At 50.4% G+C, this 21508-nt stretch overlaps 1 protein-coding gene across 16 annotated transcripts in view; it reads left to right on the top strand.

Annotated features, from left to right (window-relative positions):
• The window catches only part of LOC309622791 (prolyl 4-hydroxylase subunit alpha-2), a 75919-nt gene that overhangs the window by 25694 nt on the left and 28717 nt on the right, over positions 1-21508 (top strand). For 5 of the 16 annotated variants that reach the window (XM_082378947.1, XM_082378946.1, XM_082378956.1 and 2 more), the window contains exons 1-3: positions 12000-12119; positions 12664-12795; positions 20977-21076. In XM_082378947.1, coding sequence (XP_082235073.1) covers positions 20995-21076 — 82 coding nt within the window. In that variant the 5' untranslated portion in view covers positions 12000-12119; positions 12664-12795; positions 20977-20994. The other 11 variants (XM_082378948.1, XM_082378943.1, XM_082378949.1 and 8 more) reach the window with 7 other exon arrangements.

Genomic DNA, 21508 nt, shown 5'->3' with positions numbered 1-21508 from the left:
ATATGTTCCCATATCTCTTCCCTCTTGCATCTCCCTCCCTCCCAACCTCCCTATCCCACCCCTCTAGGTGGTCACAAAGCACCGAGCTGATCTCCCCGTGCTATGCGGTTGCTTCCCACTAGCTATCTATTTTACGTTTGGTAGTGTATATATGTCCATGCCACTCTTTCACTTTGTCACTGCTTACCCTTCCCCCTCCCCCAAAATTCTTGAACATATTTATAACAAGTGTTTTAAAGTCGTTATCTGCTAATTCCAATATCTGTGTTATCTCTGAATCTGTTTCTATTCATTATTGTTTCTCTTGGTTATAGATCATATTTTCCTGCTTCTTCATATGTCTGGTATGGTAATATTTGATTGTATGTTGGGAATTGTGGACAATACATTGTTGAGAGTCTGGATTTTGCTCTTCTTTATAGAGTGTTGAGTTTGTTCCATTAGGCAGTAAATCTACTAGAGGCTTAATGTGATCCTGTTGAGGCTTTGTTAGAACAGGTGTAAAACTAACGCATTTTGTATGGCTAGAGTAGCCCTATTCCTAAGGTACGGACTTTCTAAGATTTTAATTAAATGCTCAGGGTGTTCAGCAAGGTCTTTCCACTCTGACCAGAACAGGTCAGCACTGTGTTAACTCTGGAATCCCCATTTAGTTCACAGACTCAGAGTTTTTATCCATCAGGCCTCAAAGATTCTTTCCTTGCACATGTACAACTTAGACAAAGCCTCAAGAGTGCATCTATGCAGATTTCTAGAGCTCCTTCTCCGTGCAGCTCCCTCCTCTTTAATACCCTGCCCCAGAAGTTCAGCCACCTCAGTATCCTCTATCTCTGATCTCTGTTTCCTTTACTCAGGGAGACCATTGCTCTGTTTGGGCTCCACTTCCCTCTGCCATAGTTTGGAAAATGCCCTAGGCAAAGAATTTTAGTGAATGTGGAATTCACTTCATGTGTTTCCTTTCTCTCAAGGATGAAGTCTATTTGATGTCCAGTGCCTGTAATCAGTTGCTATAAATGTTTTATCTAGCTTTATAGTTGTTTAGGTAGAGAAGTAAGTCTATTACCAATTACTCACCCATGGTTGGAATCCAATACAATTTTAAAAGAAGAAAGGAAGAGGAAGGAAAACAGGGAGCCGTAATTCAGAATGTGGATCTGATATCACAGGTGTCTAAGAATATAAGCTGGAGCTGAAAGCAGCTGGGCCAGTGGGGCCTATCCCTTTCCAGTATTTTCTAATCTGGCACCAAAATTGGACTAAATAAAACTTCCAGTTCTGGCCATGGTGGTAGGTTGTATCAGACTAATACTCTTGCCAAAAACATTTATGAAAATTGGACAAAACATAAAGAACAACTATTTGAGGGCATTGGAGAACAACCAATACAGGTTAAGAATTGAAGGATTATGATCCTTGAGAAAGGGAATAATGTGTAGTGAGTTCCACACTTACCCTGGCTTTTTCTGGGGGCATGTCCCACATTGTTGCATGGAACAATGGGAACTCTCATACATTGCTGCTGGGAGAGTAATTTTGTGCAACCATCTAGAAAAATGGTTGGAAGTAACTACTATAGCTAAATATATGCATATCCTATGACCTAGCAATTCCACTCCTGGGTTTATATTCTACATAAATGAATGTTTATTTCCACTAAGAATTAACAATGTATGCTAAGAATATACATGTGCAAACATATACAAAGCAGCTTTATTTAAAATAAGTAAAAACTGGAAACAATCCAAATGTTCACCTACAATAGAATGTATAAATTGTGATATATTCAAACTCTGGAATACCACACAGCAATGAAATAGAATGATGTACTACCAAAAACAGCAAGGTGGATTGCTATCACAACCATAATGTTGAGTTTAAGAAGCAGACATAAAAGTATATAGTGTATATGTTCACTTTTATAAAATTCAAAATCTGTCAAAAATAATCAAAGGAGAAAGAAGAAAGAATAGTAGTCAACTTTGGGAGATTTTATTGACTATCACGGAGTACAAGGGAACCTTTTGATATTGCGGAAATAGTCTATATCTTGATCTAGGTGATGCTTATATGAATTTATATATATTCAAAACACATTGAGCTATATATTAAGATATGTATAGTTTTCTGTATGTTAATTATATCTTAATAAGAAGTTTTTAAACAAAAGTTTAAAATGGCACTGGCTGCCCATGCCATCCCACCCCTGCTAGTAGGGGTCTGTGAAGATCAAGCAGGAGATACTAGCTTTCCAGTGGGTGGAATGAGGCTCTGCCTGGCCACCACAGGCTTCCATGTGAATTAGTCATCCTCCGCCCCAGCCTTTTAATTTTTTTATTTTTGGCCACACCACGTGGCTTGTGGGATCTTAGTTCCCTGACCAGGGATTGAACCGGGCCTTCGGCAGTGAGAGTACAGAGTCCTAACCACTGGACCGCCGGGGAATTCCCCCACCCCCCCACCCCAGCCTTTGTTCCTTCTGTCTCCCAGACCTCCAATACTCCCCCTGGCTGACTACTCAGGGAGACCCAAACCCCACTCCCTTACCTGACTACTCAGCAGGTGAGATGCCCCTTCTGCAGGTTCCCTCAACCCCTAGGATTCATTGTCAGTTTCCTGTCTGTGTCCTTGGCCCCCCTCAAAAAAAAAAAAAAAAAACGCTTTAGCTCTGTCAGACGCCTTTGTCAGACTCATCTCTGTATCTATGTCCCTGGGCACTTAGGCCTGGGCACAGAGAAGGTGTCAGCAAATATTTATTGACATGGGTAAGTGAGGGTGTAGAAGGCTTCTGAGTCCTCCGGCTGAGTGATCCAGTGTGAATGCCCTTCTAGAGCAGATGGGCCTGGCTGCCCTTCAGTATAGCCAGGGCAGCTCAAAGACAGTCCTGAGGCTAAGTAGGTCACTGAGCCAGGCCCTCAAGTGTAGGCTGCAGGCAACTTCCCCAAAGTCCATTTCCTCCCTCTGGCTGACCACTTCTTGGTACTCCCCATTGGTTGAATCCAATCAAAAGTCAAACGGCAGGAGCACCTGTTGATGTCATCCATATGGGTAGGCAGCCAGGAGCACAGAGCAAGGGAAGGGAGAGAGACAGGGATCTGAAGGAGCAAGCAGAAGCCATCCAACACAGATGATGTCTGCGAAGTGTTAGGTTACACCTGGTACAGGGAAAACGCTCCCTCCATTAGCTGCCCTATTACAGAAGCACTTGGAGCATCAGGGGAACCCAGATGAGGACTGCCCATTCCTTCTCCTCTGGCCCCTCTCTTTAAAGGAATTATCTCAACACGAGCCATGATATTCTAGGTACGTTCAGAGTCCTGTCAGTGGCCTCCCCCATCTCCTTACCTAACTTCACTGCACTACTGCACCCTGGTTTTTCTTTAGGCCTATTGGCTCCTATGGCCTGAGTCTCCCCCAAGGCTGCAAGTCAACTTAACTGGCTGTGAAGGGCCTTGTTCACCCATGGCTGAATAAGGGGTTTGGGACCCTCCCAACATCCTCCCTGCCTTTCTCACCGTTGGAGGTCCCAGCATTGGAGGCATTCCTTATGGCCTGGTAAACATCTCTATCTGCCCCAGTTGCTCATGATTATGCAGTTCTAGGCAAGGGTCCCAGTTAAACCTTGGCAGCTTGGAGGGGTAGAGCATGGGATCAAGAACTGAGGAACTTTTTGAGCAAGGTTGGGACTGCTCCTTTAACTGGGTGGCCCATGGCGGGCTCCAGGCACCCTCTGCTGGCCATCCTCATTTTTGCAGATGCAGCTCTCTGGGCAGGACCAGAGCAGCAGAATTCTCCCAAAGGGTTTTGAGGCCCGATGCGTCTTAGCCCAGGGACAGAGATAACTGCTATTGTCCTGGGTTGGAGTAAAGATAAAATCCCAGGTTTTGATGAAGGCAAGGGGTCAGCCTGGCCTAGAGATGTTGGGTGACTGTTGGGATGAGAGAGTAACGCTTGCTTCCAAGACTGTTGATGCATGATAGTGTCTGATGGCTAGACACTGTGGAAAAGCCATGTCTCCACCTTCACCACCTGGATCATTCACTCTTCAGCCAGGGAGATACCCTGTCCCAGTCATCCCTGATCCCCTTGGGTGTGTGATTCCTGCAGATGATGGAAGTGGACATCTTTCTGTTTCCAAGCCTCAGCTGAGTGGTTCAAGGTCAGGGATAAGGTCAGATTCTGTTTCAAAGTTAATATCAAGTTGTGAGACAGAGTCAAGGTTAAGGGCAGAGCCAGAGTACAGATCACAGAACCTCCTCCTCATGTGAGAGGCCAAGTTCCACAGGCTTGTGCATGCCTGCACATCCCTGTGTGCATGTGTGCATGTGTGTATGCACCTGCGTGTCCAGTGGGTAAAGATTCTCCTACCAAAGGCTGTGGCCAAGTCATTCTGTCTTTCAGCACTAGAGGCACAGGGATCATCAAGCTTCTCACAGGTTCATGCAAATGATGGAGAGAGGAAAAAATGTAGAAAACTACAAGAAAGAAAATGTAAATACTAAGTGCCAGCAAATATAACATTATGTCATGGAAACTAGTTAACTGTGACTCAGCCATGTTCTTACTGGGGAAGTATAAAATGTACTTATATGAGATGTGGGTGTACTGGAGTGTGTTTGATGTGGTGTGGGGTAGTCAAGGCCTCCAGAGGAATGAGTGCCTTGGCCTCCCTGTGGTGGGTCAGAGTCCTGGGCAGTGTCCCTCGGGCAGAGGACAGGGCCCACCAGTAAGTTCAGATGACTGTGTCTACTCAAGGGGCTTGGGGAGAGTCAGAGCCACAACCAGAGCTGATACAGGCAGGATAGTTGAGGACAGGAGAGAGCCTACGGGAGTTGAGGTCCTTAAGGCCTTATCCAAAAGGGTGACTCAGGATCCTACGATTATGTGGTGGTAGATGTACCAAATCATATGGCGATTTTTTACAAATCAGCAAAGAATACCCCATTTGCAATTCACTTTATTTCCATCTACTGGTAAGTTGTAATGAATAATCAAATCTACAATGTGTGTGATGTGAATGGAGCCCCAGGCTTGTGCAGCACAGAATCTGCACAACTTGACTAGGCTAGGGTCACTCATGGATGGATATCCATCTCATTCCAGAAAGGATATAAGGCGCCTTAGAAACATGCAGCACTAGAGCAGAAGTACATTCATTTAAAAATAAGAGCGGGGGGACTTCCCTGGGGGCGCAGTGGTTGGGAATCCACCTGCCAATGCAGGGGACACGGGTTCGAACCCTGGTCCGGGAAGATCCCACATGCCATGGAGCAACTAAGCCCGTGCACCACAACTACTGAGCCTGCACTCTAGAGCCCGCAAGCCACAACTACGGAGCCTGCGTGCCACAACTACTGAAGCCGGCACGCCTAGAGCCTGTGCTCCACAACAAGAGAAGCCACTGCAATGAGAAGCCCACTCACGGCAGCGAAGAGTGGCCCCTGCTCGCTGCAACTAGAGAAAGCCCGTGCGCAGCAACGAAGACCCAATGCAGCCAAAAATAAATAAATAAATTTATTTTTAAAAAATAAATAATTAATTAATTAAAAATAGGAGGGGGAAATGAAGCACAGGGAGAGGAAGGGTGACATTAATAAGTTAGTGCCAAGACCATCATTAACTGGGTGGTTACCTTGTTGTAGAAGGAGCCTCACGACTGAGGAAACCAGATGTGTGATTAGGATTCCATGTCAGTCTAAAACTCCAAAGGGTGCTGGTGTGTTCTCTGGGGGTAACCAACTTGCTCCCCATTCTTGTGTTTTCTGAGGGCTGCCACTGATTTCCTTTAGCAGGGCCTGCTTTGCAACGGCAGGGCTGAGGGAGCCAAGGGTGAAAAGATCTCATTCTGGATGTGAAGTAGGGCCTCATCCCGAAGAGGGAGCGCAGAATGGGGAGCAGAGCATTCAGTAAATATTTGTTGAATAAATGAATGAACATAGCCTTCCTGTTTTACCTCCTTATGAATTCTTAAATCTTCCCCCTTCTTTCTCTATGCATTGCCATTCCCTACTTCAGATCACCATCAGCTGTCATGTAGACTTTGCACCAGCCCCGTCCCCAGTCGCTTCCAGGCTCTGCTCCTCCTTCTCCCCCTTCCCCGTCAGCAGGCAGACAGAGTGCTCTTCCTAGATTCCAAATGGGATCCTGCTCCTCCCTAGCTTTCACTCGGGGGTGGCTGCTCCCTGCCTTCAGCATCACATCCAAATCCATTTTTTGGGGCCCACGAAGGGTGATCTGCCCCAGGACCTCTGCAGCCTCACCTCTCGTTTCTCCTCTACCCTCTGCTATACTGGCTTCCTGACATTTTGACAAGGCCTGAAAAAAATAGTAAAACCACTGAACTTTCGGCCTTTTAAACAGTAGCTAAGTCAGATGTCCAATAACTATCCCCACTCTCACCTCATCCTCACCCATCCCTAATCCTTACCCAGCCCAATGCTGGGGGAGGAGGGACGGGGATGGGAGTGGGGGTGGGATGAGTTTCTGTGTTGTAATAATAATAATTTTTAAAAACATATTTACACTGTATGCATTAAAATATCAAGATTTGTAAGCACCATACCTAGCTAACTCCTGGCCCTCTGGGTATTTGCACCAGCCCAGAAGCTCCTTGCTCAAGATGGAAGTGGAGAGAGTGTGGTGAGGAGGGAAGCGGAAGTCTAAGCCCACTGGCTCAACCCTGAGGGCCTGTTCTGGACCTGCTGCATAATTATGGCTCCCAGAGGCCCTGGATGCCTCTCTCCACCCTGTAATGACAGCCCAGCTTGTGCTGGCTCTGCTTGGGCTGCAGGGGTCCGTGGGGGAGGCAGCTAGGAGGGGACTTGTTGGCATTCTATCAGGCCTGCCTCATCTTTTGCATGCACCAGGTGGGCACTCTGTGGGGACCCACTTGGCCCTGTCCAGGGCTGGCATTGTAGGCTCCTGGGGTTTCTGCCAGATTCTTTGTCTCTACCCCAGGGTCCTACACCAGGCTGTAAGACCAGACTACCTGGCAAGGCCCTATTTCTGAACCAGTGAGGCCACCACTAGGTGGCCCCACTCAAGCTGCACCCTCTCTCACTGGCCTTGAGTCAAAAGTGCTGGTCAATTGGGACACATCCAGTCTTTCCTTGGTCCCTAAAGGAGGAACCTGGAGGGGAGGGTTGGTCCCAAAGTCCAGTGGACAGCTCTATGCTGACGGCGCTGAAAGGTACAGATGTGTATGTATAATACCCTCTGCGGCCTTCGTTAATCCCGGGAGCCCTGCTCTGGGGAATCCCATGGAGGGACCAGGTGCTCATAAACCCTGACCAGGCTTCCAGCTACTGTGGTAGTTGCCAGGCCCTGAAAGTGCCATCAGCAGTCAGAGAGGACTCAGTGTCAGGCAGTGGAAGTTGTCCCTTCCCCTTCTCCAGGGCAGGGATCACAGGTGAGTGGGGGAAGGCAGGAGCAGGGCAAGCTGAGGATGCCTCTGTTTAGAGGGAAAGCCTGCACCACACCTGCCTTCCCATTCATCCAGTTACCTGTCCATCCAGCACAGATATTTTTGCCATCCTTTTCTGGAGAGATACCAGGTTCTTCTCCTGGGATGAGGGTGGTGGGCAGACAAGTCTAGCCTGCTTTGAGGAGCCATTGGCCAGGGCTGTCACTTAGGGACAGCATGGGGCTAGGGCTTCATTTGGCAATGCCCCTGGCCAGGCTGGGGTCAATGGTGGCAGTGCATACCTGATCTTGAGCCTGGGAAGGGTCTCTAAGACTGGGACTAGGCAGGTAGCACCTTCTGTCACCAGTTGGAAATGGCTGGGTGTTTCCCTCCCTGGGTAAGTTTGCTTTGTGGGCCTCTGTTCACCTGCCAGTTTTCCCCACTAGACAGAGCCCCTTTGATCTTCATGGTCTCTGAATCCCCAGCCAGGGCCTCAACTGGTGCCCAGCAAATGTTTGTGGAATGAATGCATGAACGAATAGGATAGAGCCATTACCAGAAGGGAGGTGTGACTTTATTTACACAGTAGATGTCGGGGAAAGGAGTGTGACATGGCTGCTCAAGATGGCTGTTGATTTATTAAGTCACCCAAAATGGGTGTGCTTAGTGAGGCCTGCTGGAGGCCACATTAGTGGGGGATGTTCATTCATTCATTCATTCATTTATTCATGTATTTTTCTTCCCCACTCCCTCTCTAGGTCCTGGCTTCCAGGCCCTATGCTAGAGCTGGAGACATAGTGGTAAACAGGACAGAAGCAGCCCCCATTCCTAGGAAGGCAAAGTGGTGAAGGAAGTAGAAATGAGAGTCAGATAGCTTGCATGAAATTCATCCACGAAGAGTTATGGGGTCTATGCAGGGACCTGGCTCAGGCTTGGTCCAAAGGGAAAACCTTTTGGAGTGTTCCAGACAGGAAGAATGACACAGTCAAAGGTCAGGGAACTGAAAAATGCCTCAGGTGCTGGAGCATCAAGTTTGAGGCTACACATGATAAGAGAGGCCATCAGGGCTGTATAAAGGGGATTGGCAGCCTTGGTGAGATCTGTGTCTATCCTTGTGGCAGGGACACCTTTGAGAGGTTCTATGTATGGAAATGACATGATCAGAATCACACTGTTAAAATATCACTCTGCCTGTGGCATGGAATAAGGATGGAAGGAGCTGAGTGGAAGCTGTGGGCCAGGATGGACCATCCAGGTAAGAGATGGTGGTGTCCTGAATTTGAGCTGTGGCTACGGGAATGGAGAGCAGTAAATGGATTGAGTGATCTACCAGGTAAGATCTACAGTGGGGGAATGTGGTGGGGAAGAAAATGGAAATGACCAGGAGATGTTGATTCTGCTTCCTGAGATATGGGAAATGCTGGGGTGGAAGGAACTGTGGGCAGTGTGAGGTAGAGTGTGGGGAGATAATGAGTTCACCTAACAAGTGGCCTCAAAGAAAAGGCTATGTGGGTCTGGAGTGGGCCTGGGCTGGAGATTCAGAACTAAGAGCCAAGGATTTATAAGGGGTCCAGGAGCCCCTGGAGGGCATGAGGGAATGTCAAGTGTAGTAGGTTGAATTGTGGCCCTGAAAAGATATGTCCATGTCCTAATACCTGGACACTGTGGATATGACCTTATTTAGAAAGAGGAATTTTGCAGATGTAATTTAAGTTAAGGATCATGAGGTGAGATCATCCTGATTACCCAGGTGAGTCTTAAGTCCAATAAGTATCCTTATAAGAGACAGAAGAGGAATAGAAGCAGACACTGAGGAATGAGTGGGGTCCAGGACTCTGAGGCCCTGTGGAGGCTTTAGTCGGAACTTTGGCTATGGTTATGTGGAGCAAGGCATTAAGGAGACACCCATCCCTTCATATAATCATGAAATATTTATTGAGCTCAGTTCTGTGGTAGTTGCTGAGGATGTCATGATGGACAAAACACACATTGTTTACATACTCCCAGGCCAGTGGTGTGTGTGTGTGGGGGGAGGGGGGGCAGACATGAATCAAACAATCATTCAACTGTATCAACTGTAGCAAGTGTTAGGAAGCATGTAGGACATGAGAGGCTGTGATAGGAGATTTTGACCTGGCCAGGGAAGCGAGGAAATTCCCTCTGGGAGGATCTGAAGGATTTAACTGGGGAGGAGGGACATTTTCCTAGACAGAAAGAACAGCATGTGAAAAGGCCTGGGAGTGGAATGGGGAGGGAGAATGGCCAGTTAGAGGGACTGGAGGGGAAGGTCAGTGTGGCTAGAGGAGTGAGCAGTCACCAAACCATGCCGGGCCTTATAGGCCACTTTGAGGATTTTTCCTAAGAACAATGCAATTTACTAAGCTGAGAGTGATGGGTTCAGATCTGCCTTCTGAGGAGGTCACTGTGGTTGCCGTGTGGAAGAGAGACGGGAGGAAGTAAGAATGGAGGGGGACAGCCAGCCGGGAAACTGTTGCAATCATTCAAGTGAAAGAGGATGGAGAGAAATGAATGAATTAGAGAGGGATTTAGGTGGTAGAATTGAATGGACGTGGGATATGGAAGGACAGGGTTTGGGGGCGGGGCAGAGGGAAGTGCTGAGGGTGATTCCCAGGCTTCTGGTTAGGTAACTGGTGGTGGTGCAGGGGGCCGGATGGCTCCCTCAGTGAAGCAGGGAATATGAGAGGTATGGGGGTGGGGGAAGGGGAGAGAGCATGAACTCAGCGTTGGGCACGTTGTGATTGAGGTGCCTGTGGACACTCAGCGGAGATGTAGACTCAGCAGCCAGTCATACGCGTCTGGAGCTCAGGAGTCAGGGCAAGCGTAGAGAGAGAAATTTGTGTCATCTGTGTATAGGAATTATAGAAAGAGGAGAGGAAAGTAGAGCGCCTAGGCCTGAACTCTGAGGAACCACCAACCTTTACCGACTAATGGGCAGAGAGGGAAAGGAGGGTGAGCTGGGGGCGAAGATGCCTGGGCAGAGGTGGCGAGAAATGATAGTGGCAACAGAGGGAAATGAGTGTTCAAGGGAGACAGTGGCCAAACACTGCTGGGTGTGAGGTGCTGCTGGGGGCTTTGGCAGATGAGGACTGAAGAGTGGCTGTTGAATTTAGACTTGGAGGTTATAGAGAGTTTGTTGAGATCTGGTTTGGTCTTGTCGGGGGGCCAGAAGGCCCACTGCAGGGTTCTGAGGGGTGGGAGCAAAGTGAGGACAGACTGCTCTTTCGGGGAATTTTGCTGTGGTTGGAAGGAGAGAGACATTGCAATAGTTGGTGGGGTCTAATGAGGGTTTTGTTTCCATACTAGAGACCTGAAAATATTTACAGGTCAAGGGATGGATCCATTTGGGGAGAGGTTTAACATTCAAGTGAGAGAAGGGGTGATCCACAGGGCAAGCTCCTGAGAAGGGGGAGAGGATGGGAGGACCTGGGCAGACAGAGGGAGACTCCTGCGGCATAACAGGATGTAGCAGAGGCAGGAAGATTTCTGTTTGGTTTTAGTTGAGCTCTGGGGAGGTCAGCTGGTGGCTGAGGAAGGGCGGAACAGTGGCTCATTCCGTGTTTTATGTGTCTTGTGTGTATTTTTCTGTGTGTCCATGCCTTCCCCAGGTCTGGGCTGCCAGCCTGGATGGTGTGCCATAGGGAATATCCCCACACTGGACTGGGCGGAGGCTGAGCACCTCCCACTCTGGCCTAGCTCTCTGATGAGATTCTCAGACACTGTTTCCCCTCATTCATGACCAGGAAGGTTCACAGAACAGGCGTGGGAACCTGCTTGGTGGCCAGGGCCTCCTCTAGCCCAGGCTGAGATTTGCAGCATCCCTGCCTTCACTCCCTCCCAGCCTGGATTGGCTGAAGGAAGTGCCCACTGTTTTTGGCCCATGTTGTATGTAAGGGCTTGGGGAAAACGAAGGTTGGCTCCAGCGTGCCCCCCTTCCCCCCGTCTTTGATACGCTCCCTTCTCATCAACCCTTTCACCCACACATACATCCCCAGGAGGAGTGTCGGATCCAGGAGCTGGGGACAGTCTGCATTCCTTTGGGAGCTTGGCCCTGGGGGTGGATGCCAGGTCTCCAGTCTTCTTCAGGTCCTTCTCCACTGTCCCCATCCCTGATAATCCAGCTCCTGGGCCGGGTGACCCCACCCCCTGTAACCTGATGGTGGTGATGATGGGGAGGCGGCAGTAGGAGCCGTGTATACAGCAGGACCACCGAGGAAATGGGCATGAGCTGGGGCCAGGGTAGCTGGCCAGCATCCAGGGATGCTCCCCTCGACAGCACCGGCTTCAGGATAGGGTCGTGGGCCCCTCTCCAGCCGCCCAGGGGCCGGGGAGGAGGGCGGGCCGAGTCCCACAGGTGCGGGCGCCAAGGAGACGCCGCGTACGTGCGGAGAGCGGCGGGCAGCATGAAGGGCGCGGGCGGCCGGCCCCAGGCCCGCTCCCGGCTCCCGTGCGGCCGGGCGGCCTCGGCCTTCCCGGGGGTCGCTGGTTGTGGTAGTGACCCCTGGCCGACGCTGTCTGGGCGCGGAGCCAGGGGCCGCGGGCGGGGGAGCGGGGGGCGGGGCGGGAGGTGGGGACGTGGCTGCAGCTCAAGCGGGCGGAGCCCGGCGACGGCGGGAGGTGGAGCCGCCGAGGGAGGAGGGGCCGAGCGGGTTGGGTGCCGCCGCGGGAGGTTCTGGAAACGCCGGGAGCGGCGCGTGTCCGGGTGAGCGTCCCGCGCGCCCGGCCCCCGGGTCCGCCGCGGGGCTCGGGCGCGGGTTGGGGTCGCCGGTTCGAGCCTTCTGCCTGCGCGGGTCTGGGAGCTGCGGAGCGGGGGTCGCGCCGTCCGGGCCGCAGCCCCGCGCCCTCTGCTCCGTTTCTACACCCTTGTGGGTTCCTGTCCCGCCGCCGCGTCCCCTCCCCGAGCTCAGGGTGGTGAGGTCAGCCGCGCCCTTCCTGCCGGTCCCCTCGGGGCGGCCGGGCCTGGCGGTCAGCGTGGCCGCCCCGCCTGTCAGGCTCCCGGGAAGGGGCGGCCTGGCCCGAGGGCTGCCAGAGGTTGGAGGCGGTGGCAGGGGCGGCGGGCAGGCCCTGAGGGGCCGCTTAGTGTTAGGGAGGTCCACCATCCTGCCTCCAAAGGGCTGGGAGTCTGCGGCCTTGGCCCCGCTTGCTGCGCCTTAAGACAGGCTGTTGGATGAGAAAGTTTTGTTTTTCTTTTTCTTTTTTCCCCCTCCAGACATCCTTTTCTAACCTGCATGGTTTTGCCTCAGCAGGCGCGGAGACTTGTAACTAGTTAATTAATTCAACAAACGGACCCTTCTGCGTATCAGAAACTGCAAGGAGTTGCTAGCCCAGTGGGGCAGGCGGACTGGAAGACCAGGAAAGGCCAGGCCCCAGGCAGTGTGGTGAGTGCTGTGCTGGGAGGGAGCACCGGACTGTGGGTACTTGGTAGAGGACAGGATGCTTCAAGCCAGAGGGCTTCCTGGAGGAGGTGACCCATGAGCAGGAGTGGTCAGATGAAGGCAGTAGAAAGGGTAAGCCGGACAGAGGAACAGCGTGTGTGAGTGGAAGCAGACCTGGGCACTCTAGTGGAAGCAAGGTGATGGGGGAAGGGACACTTTAGGGAATAGTTGCCCATGGACCCTGTCCAAAGAGCTTCAAGTGAGAGGACAGTGCCTGGTATTGTGCCCTGTATGTGGAGGATGCTCAGTGAACCCTTGCAGCATAAACATGGATCAGCATAAACCCTCCTTCTTCAGGGCAGAGGCCCCTGGCCTCTGTTTTCTAATCTGACACCTTTAAGGTGGTGTAGAAGAACATCAGAGTCCCTCCCAAGGCTGAGACTGGTGTATTCTGCTGTAGAGTGACACCTAAGGCTTGTGTTGCTTGATGTAATCCATCTGAAGCTCAGCAACCTCAGTGCTTTTGCAAGAGATCCTGGCCCTGAGAGCAGGAGTTGGGGAACATTGCTTTGTAGCTTAGGGCATTCTCAAATGTTCCTGATTTTGCAGAGATACACTGTCCACCTAAGAATTTATAGAATGGTTTTGCAAGCTGCTGCCCGTATCACATCTGGGATAGCAGGTTCCATGATTTAGTTCTCTGTTAAATGAACCATGGTTTCCTTTGGCTTGTGCTTAAACGGCCCCTGAAGCTTCCAGGGTGCAGTCTCTCATTTTATTCTGGGCCTCAAGGGCCAGCCTCTCTGTTTAGTTCTCCCTACTCATAAGATGTTTGGGTTTTGAATCCTTTTATCCTTGGGTCTCATTTGTAGACGGCCAAGCCCACGCGCTGTGTGACCCAGCCAAGGAAGCCACGTAGCAGAGTTGGAGTGTGTTGGCTGGGGGCCTCATCCCAGAGATGCTGTCATACTGGGCCACCCTAGTTCTCTGAGAGGTCAGCAGGCAGACATGATGGCGACTGAGCATTGTCTGTGGCTTGTGATAGGCCCTTCTACCCTGTCCAATGCTCTGAAATGGGTGTGCCCAGGAGAGTGCCTGCTTTGTCACTGGTTTAGCCTGGCCACAGCCAATCTCTGTTCATTCCTGGAGTACCTCCTGTGTGCTGGGCTTCTGCTTAAAGTGTACCTGGGGCTGGAATGAGGGAGGAGGGAAAGGAGGCAGTGGCGGTGGCACTATCCTTGCCCATGGGTGGCTCACAGTCTCTCTGAGATTGCTGCTTCATGTTGGCAGGTGGTCATGTGCCAGGGAGGAGCTCAGAGTGTCAGTGCTCATGAGAAGGAGAGACCGCATGGGTGCAGCCCTGAGGAATGAGTGGGGTGAGCGAATCTGGGGTCTGCTCATTTCCTGAGAGAACCTCCCCTTTTGACTCTGCCCTCCCACATCCTTGGGAGGGTCTGAGACTGGATGTAAGACCTTGGCCAGTGTGTGGCCACGCTGGCTGTAGTGTGCATTGGTCTGGCCGGTGTGTCCCTGGCTCCTGGGATCTCTCAAGAGTTTAATTCTATGCAGATGGAAGTTGGCAGGAGATGCTGTGATGCAGGCACGTGCAAGCCCAGACAGGGTGCTAGAGTGAGGGTTAAGCTTTGAAAACATTGCTCGAGTCTAGCAATTTGAACTTTTGAAGTGCACCAGGATGGGACATCAGTCTGTTCTTGAGCAGAGAGGGCTGGTGGCTCCTGTGGTCTCTGGGGTTTGAGCTGGAGATGTGGAATGAGGGATATAGTTTTTATTCTCAGAAGGAGAAGAGGAGCATGAAAAGTCTGGATTAGAGACCGAGGAGACCTAGGTCTAGGAGACCTAGGAGAGAGTGTTTGTTCAAGTGGTGTCATTGCAGGGCAGAGGATTAAATGTTTGGGTAATGAGTTCCCCAGCTCTAATAGGATCACAGACCAGCATCTGCTCTAGACCTGATCACAGACCACCATCTGCTCTAGACCTTTCACGAAGTGCTTGCTGAAACATAGCCTGCTCTGTACCCGGCACTCCTGAGGGCCCAGGGTGTGGCCGCGATCCTGAGGCCTGGTACTTGTAGGAACTCAGAGTGAGCAGGTCAGAGACATAGAAATACGTGAGATTCTAGAGTATTGGTCCAGTCACCTGTTTTTGCCAGAGAACTTTCCTTCCTTGGTGAGAGTTAGAGCCAGTGATTGACCAGTTTCCAGAGTTATTCCCTGATGGTCAGTATGTTGCATTACGCCTGACTCCACCCTCTGCTGAATCTCTTAACACTCCTGGGACATGGAGTGTTAAGAGATTCAATTTCTGTCTTGTTTTCATCTTCACTGTCCCCTAGACTGGACCGTCTTTCTCTCCAGGGATCAGCTGGGAAGCTGGCTGCTTCAGGTCTATTGCCGTTCCTCTAGTACCCTTGGTGCTCATGACTGGTATAAGTTGTGCCTGGTGCTAGGCTGCCCACTGACATCTGTCATCTTATTCAGTCTTCAAAACAGCCCTGTGATATGCAGATTCTAATATTTTCACTGTTAAATATATGGGAAAACTGAGGCTCAAAGAGACCCTGTAACTTGTCTAAGGTCCCAAAGCCTGGAAGTGATTGTGGAGCTAAGCTTTAATTCTGGGGCTCTCTGACCCCAGGGTGGGTGTGCCTGCCTACTAGACTGTACTGTCTTGCCCTGAGCTGGGCCATTTGGTCATTTGTGAGTGCTGTGATGTCTGGGCAGGAGTGACTGCTCACTTGAACTTGAGGCACCATGTTTTTGTCTTCTGGGTCCATGTTGTTGTCTGCCTTCTGGTGGGATCCAGCCACGGACGTCATGAGGCTGCTTTGTGAACCACAATAAAGTCCTTGACCTGGGCAGGCCTGTTCTGCTAGGCCAAAGTGTGGCTCCTCCTTCTGGGAAGTCCTTGTGCTATAAGACAACAGATGTTACTGAGTAGGATTGAAGGCAGCAATATATAGTAGAAAGTATGTTTTGGATTTGAGTCTGGGCTCTGCCAGTAATTTCCTGTAGCATGTGAGGTGCGCAGGAAACTCTCAGCCTCAGTTATGTATCTTATATATCTATATCTCAAATGGAGATGGTTATCTAGTTTACAAGGTGTTGGTGAGGATTAGATGGTAGAAATGAAAGATTTTTGGAAAAATGAATAGTGGTTATCTTAGCCTAGAAAACAGACCCCAAAGCAGAGCTTAAGTACTTAATGCTTTGTTAGAAGGTAAGTTGCAGAGTAGCAAGGGTAAGGGAAAATAAAAGTGAGGTCGAGAAGGAGGCGAAGCAAATACAAGGTGGTGCTTTAGCAAGCTGACCAGTCTGCACAGAGATACACTAGTTGCTCAGCCGTGCAGGACATCTCTGGGTGAGCTCTACAGAAGCTCCGTGCTGCAGAACAGTTTCTCAGTGAAGGCCTGGAGAGGGAATTTATCTGCTGACGTCCTCTTGTTTCTGTCCTTCATTGGTCACAGTTGCCCTAGGAGGAGTTAATTCCCCCATGCTCACTCCTCAGTTGCACTCCCAGGGCCCTCCAGCAGCCCATGGGGAGGTCAGCGTGGCGCTTCGCTGGAGTCTGGAAGTAGCAGGAGGAGTCAGAGATTTGGGGCCTGCACAGTCTCCTTCACTGGGTCTGAGGCAGAGCAAGTGGCCCACGGCCCAGGAGGCAGGTGAGACCAAGAGAGTACAAGGAGGTATGTCAGATTCATCCAGTATAGTGGTGTGTGGATTTTATTCTTTCCGGTAGTACCTTATAAGGTAGTCTTACCTGGACTGCCAAGTCTTTGCCAAGACTGATTGAAAACCCAACTGGCTTTTGAATGTTGATTTGTACGGCCTTTTCTGCTACTTAATTGTCTAGTTACTGAAGCAGGAGACTTTGTGGTTTTGATGGTACCCACGTGGGAAGTACAAGTCAACATGTCCAGGTACTGGATTGAGAAACTACAGTCAGCCCTCCATATCTGCAGATGTAAAACCTGTGGATACGGAAGGCTGACTGTACTACACCTATTATATAAGGGACTTGAGCATCTGTGGATGTTGGTATCTGTGGGGCCTCCTGGAACCAATCCCTTGTGGATACTGAGGGACAACTGGATAAGGATAGGTATGCATGAACATCTAGGCTTTGTTAGGTTCTCAGTGAAGGAGAATGTTTTTCATGTGATGTGGTAGTTAAAGGTATAAAACCTGGAGTCATGAGATGGGGCTGGAGAGGGCAGTAGGGCCAGGTCACACAGAGTCAAAAAGGCCCTTAGGACTAAGTAATTTGGACTTTGTCCTGAGAGTAGTGGAGAGCCTTCGGCGGGTTCTTAGGGAGAAAGAGACCAAACGAGGGGCTGTAGTAAGCTGTGATGGCTATTTTGTAGAGCAGAGGTGGGAGGGAGGCCACGTAAGATGAGAGACCAGTGCAGGTAGGGGCCAGTATAGCTGCAAGAGGGACTTAGGGGTGGCTCAGATCAGGGTGATGATTGAGGCATGACATCAGGTAGGGAGAGTAGAGTGCCTTCCATCCTTCCCTGGGGTGCCAGTGAGAGCAGCTTATGGGCCCAAATGGACATCCATGTACATAGGTGGTAGGGCCTCCTGGAGCCTCTGTTGAACTCTTCCTGGGTTGAGCACGCAGGTCCTCTTGGCTCTGCCATTTCAGAGTTGGCCACGCTACTGGGAGGCAAGGCCGCTGTGGGGAGCCCTGTTCAGGCTCATTTTGCCCCTTCACAGAAGGCAGGCAGCCTCTTGTTCAGAGCTAAGCCAGACAAATACATTGTTAAAACTCAAGCTGTTGCATTTGGGTTGCAGCTGGGAGCTTGGCAGAGGTTCCTGCCTGATGAGGTAAGGGGAGAAGCTAAGGACGCTGCTGGTTTGCAGTTGGAAACATCTTTTCATGGTCATTTGGCCAGGTTGTAAACGTCCTTTCCAAAGAGCGGGCTTGCTAAGGCATGTGATTGTATGTCTTGGAATTGTCCTGTGCTTAGAAATAGTGCCGGTCGCCTGGTGGGTGATTATTGTCACTGGGGTGTTGGCAGGCTTTGGAGGACCTCCCCGTGGGGGTCCAAACTCAGGCTGCTGGGCCACTTTAGAGTCCATTTGAGAGGGCCTGCTTTGTTTTCTTTTCATTTTAAATATGAAATATATTTTAAATTTCTCATAGAACTCCTTGTAGAAAGATTAGGAAATACAAGTAAACATAAAGAGAAAAATAAAATTATTTCACCAAGATACAACTAGATTTATGACTCTCCGCTTGCATATATATGCAGGTATGTAAATTTCCATATATAAAAATTTTTCCTTATAAAAATGAAATCATAGAGTACATATTGTTTGGGAGCTTTTCTCACTTAACAGGATGCTTTGATCTTCTCTCAATGTTAATGTGCACACAGTGTCCATTCTTACACAATCCATAACAATCCACTGTTTGGAAGAAATGTAACATCTTCTGTTGTTACAGTTTCCTGGAATGAACAAGTCTGCGGTGAGGGTTTTTTTTTTTTGCTGTTTTTGTTGGGCCAGACTTTGCTCTAAACTTGGGATGCAGCTCAGATAAAACTCAGTATTGGTTTTCTGTTCAGACTTGGTGATACTTTATTTTCATAAAAGGGGCCTCAATGTTGCCCATTTCTAGGCCTATTCAGTATGGATTTCTGAGGCTTCCTGGAGGGCTTTTGACAGCACTGGACACTGGTGGGGGCACTGGGCAGGCATACATGCTCCCACTTATTCTGTCATAAGCAAACTCTGGGTATAGGTATGAGATGGGATGGGGGGCATGTAGGTGGTTGGCTTTTCCCATACTGTGGCACACAGTCTTTCTTGGAGACTGCCTCCTCCCAGCCTGACCCTGATTAGATGGCCTTTTGTACACCTAATACAAATTAATGTTCGGGGGCTCAGGATCAGGGGAAATGGGCTGGGACTCTAGTGTACCTTTGCCTGGGGTGGCAGTGTTGATTGTGGCGGTCTGGGGGCTGCGTGGGAGCGCCTAGCTCTCTGGACCAGCAGGGTTGTCATCCCCCTCCTCCATCAGAGCAGGACTTCGTAGGCTCTTGGTCAGCCCAGAATCCCATCTGTGATTCTTTGGGCTCTGCCTCCAGGCTGGGATTCGTCGATAGGCTCAGTCTAAGCCAGATAACACATTCCAGAGAAATGACAGCTGGTATTCATGTAATGAAGGAACTTGGCTGCTTTTTCCTGAGTGCTGTAAGGCATGAACCATGGGCAGTATCACCAGGGTGGCTCGAAAGGAACAGAGAGGCTTCTCCCTCCCTTAAATTTGTTACCTGATCTCTGAATGGGCATGCCACTGCAACTGCTGATGGAACAGGGGACAAACGCTGGTGCCCCCCAACTTCCAACTGTGTTTGGTCTGGTCTCCTGCCTGGGCACTGCTCTCCCATCACCCCAGCCTGATGGGTAGTTGGCTGATTCATTGTCCACAGATACAGCCTCCTGGCTCTGGGTTTTTACTGTTCCCTCCCTACACACATACAGAAGGTGTTCTCCTGAGCGGATGAAGCCTCTTGAAGTACAAGGAGCAGACCCTAACCCTGTGAATGGGTCTTACGTAAGCAAGAAGAGAGGCCTTCTGGAATCCCGGGGTGGAGATGTGGTATGCTGAGGCCTGGGAGCAGATTTGTGGCTGGCAAAAAGGGGATCTGGGCTTTACCTTGGGGCTAGGCTGGGCCGTCTCACCTCTTCTCGGTGACTTGCTTTCATCTGCTGCCCTAACTTTATAATGGATCCCTTAGCCCATACTCCCTACCCTGCAGTAGGTTGTGGGCTGAAGGATCTTGTTCTGTGTATCTCTGGGCCCCTGACACCTAGGGTATTGATGGGCATGATGTCAGCTCTGCAGACATTTGGCAGGGGATGAACAAATGGGGACACTCACTTATTCTCTCCTCTTCCTCATATAGGAACCCGTTTGAGGGTGGGGGTCGTGGTTGGGCTTCTCTGAGCCTAATCTGGAACCACAGTGGATTGGAATTTCTTCTGAAAGGGTGAGGTGAGGAATGGTGGGTGTGACTGTGCATCTAATCATCGCAGGCAAAAAACTGCTGATCTGGCGTTAGTCAGCTCAGACTTAGAATTCTGTCAGATAAGGCTTACATTTTGGAGAGAAAGCATTTGTATTTCCTTTATATTCCTTGTTTTCACTCAGTAAATTTCCAGTGGGGCTTGGCTGAAGTAGAGCAGGAAGAGGAGGGACTGACAGAACTGGGGCTTACGTGGGTGCTGTTCCTTCAGCGTGCTCCAGGCTGCATGGCTGAGCTGGGAGATGATGTCCAAAGCTTCCATTGTGTACTTGGGTCCACTGCCAGTGGGGCTTGCCCCATGGTGTGCCTGCTGCCTTCAGAGCTGGGTCTGGCTATTTCTAGGCTGATGAGAAGACAGCAGCTGGCCTCTTACTCATGTCAGCAACCCAGCCTGGCCTAAGGTTTTGCCCCTGTGTGGCTGATTCATTTTTGTATCCCGAGTGCCTAGCTCAGTGCCTGGCATATGTGGGTCTTTAGTAAATATTTGAGAATGGTGATTCTCCATGAGGACAGTGTCTTCCAAGGAGCTCACTACAGGAAGAGCAGCGTCTGCCCAGTCTGCTCTAACTGTGGCCAGGTGCAGACCAGCAGGGAGCAGTTTGATTTCTCTTCTGGCTCACCATCTGCTGTACACCTTATTTTGGGTGTGGGTCCCCTGGGGCATATTGAGTCAAGTTCTCTTTCTGTCATTGTCTCTCCTATACTTTCAGTTTTCTTGTGGGCAGGGACTGTGTGTTACATCTGGGTCCTCAGCACCTGGCACTGTCCTCGCACCTGTGTTGGAAGGAAAGACAGAAACAGAGAAGAGGTCTGGGCCAGAATCTTGAACTGACAGACTATTAGACCCAGAGGTGACTGTTGTCCACGGCCCCTGCCTCCATTCAGCCTTCCCGTGTTGTCAGTGGTTACCAGAAGTCGAGAGGCAGAGTCTCTCCCAAGGGCACTTGGCCTCCTGGAGCAGGGGACAGAATTAAGCATACATCTCTGGTTCTATACCCTGGCATCTTTCCACTGGTGGTCCTGAATATCTTCCCTGGCTTCTGTGTGTTAGGTCAGGATTTTGGCATGTTTGAATGTGTGTATATATGTTACCATTGTTGATCTAATGACTACTATCACTGAATGCCTTGCAGACACTGCCCTCTGTGACCATGAAACTCTGGGTATCCATGTTGCTGGTGGCCTGGTTTGGTGTCCTGGGCTGTGTGCAGGCTGAATTCTTTACTTCTATTGGTATGTGCCAACAGGACTATTGTCTACCTGAGCAATCCTTGACTCATGTGCCAGGGGATGTCACTGCCTGAGGCCTGTTCTCATTCAGGGTGGGATGGCCTCATCCACTGGTTTTGACCAGATCTGGGGAGAGCTGCTGTTTCCCCCTCTGAGCCCTGATGACCTGGATGTCCTTCCTGGGAGCCAGCTGTCTCAGCTGAGCCTCCACCCTGGGTAGTGGAGGCTGCTCCTGGGCTGCCTGGCATTTCTGACCAACTTTCTCCTGGACTAGAGTGTAGTTCTGAGCAGAGAAGCCCCCAGGATGTCTATATCCCAGTAACATGACCCAACTGGGTGGCAGTGGGAGAATGAGATTTGGGGTTTCTTCCTTAAGGTGTCCTCAGTGCACTTAACATTGCGTTGGACCCTCTGCCTCTCTCTTCCTGAAGCTAG

This window comes from Balaenoptera borealis, assembly GCF_965194805.1.
Source record: "Balaenoptera borealis genome assembly, chromosome: 2".
Lineage (NCBI taxonomy): Eukaryota > Metazoa > Chordata > Mammalia > Artiodactyla > Balaenopteridae > Balaenoptera > Balaenoptera borealis.
Note: the sequence above shows the minus strand (reverse complement) of the source record. Positions and strands in the feature narration are given on the sequence as shown.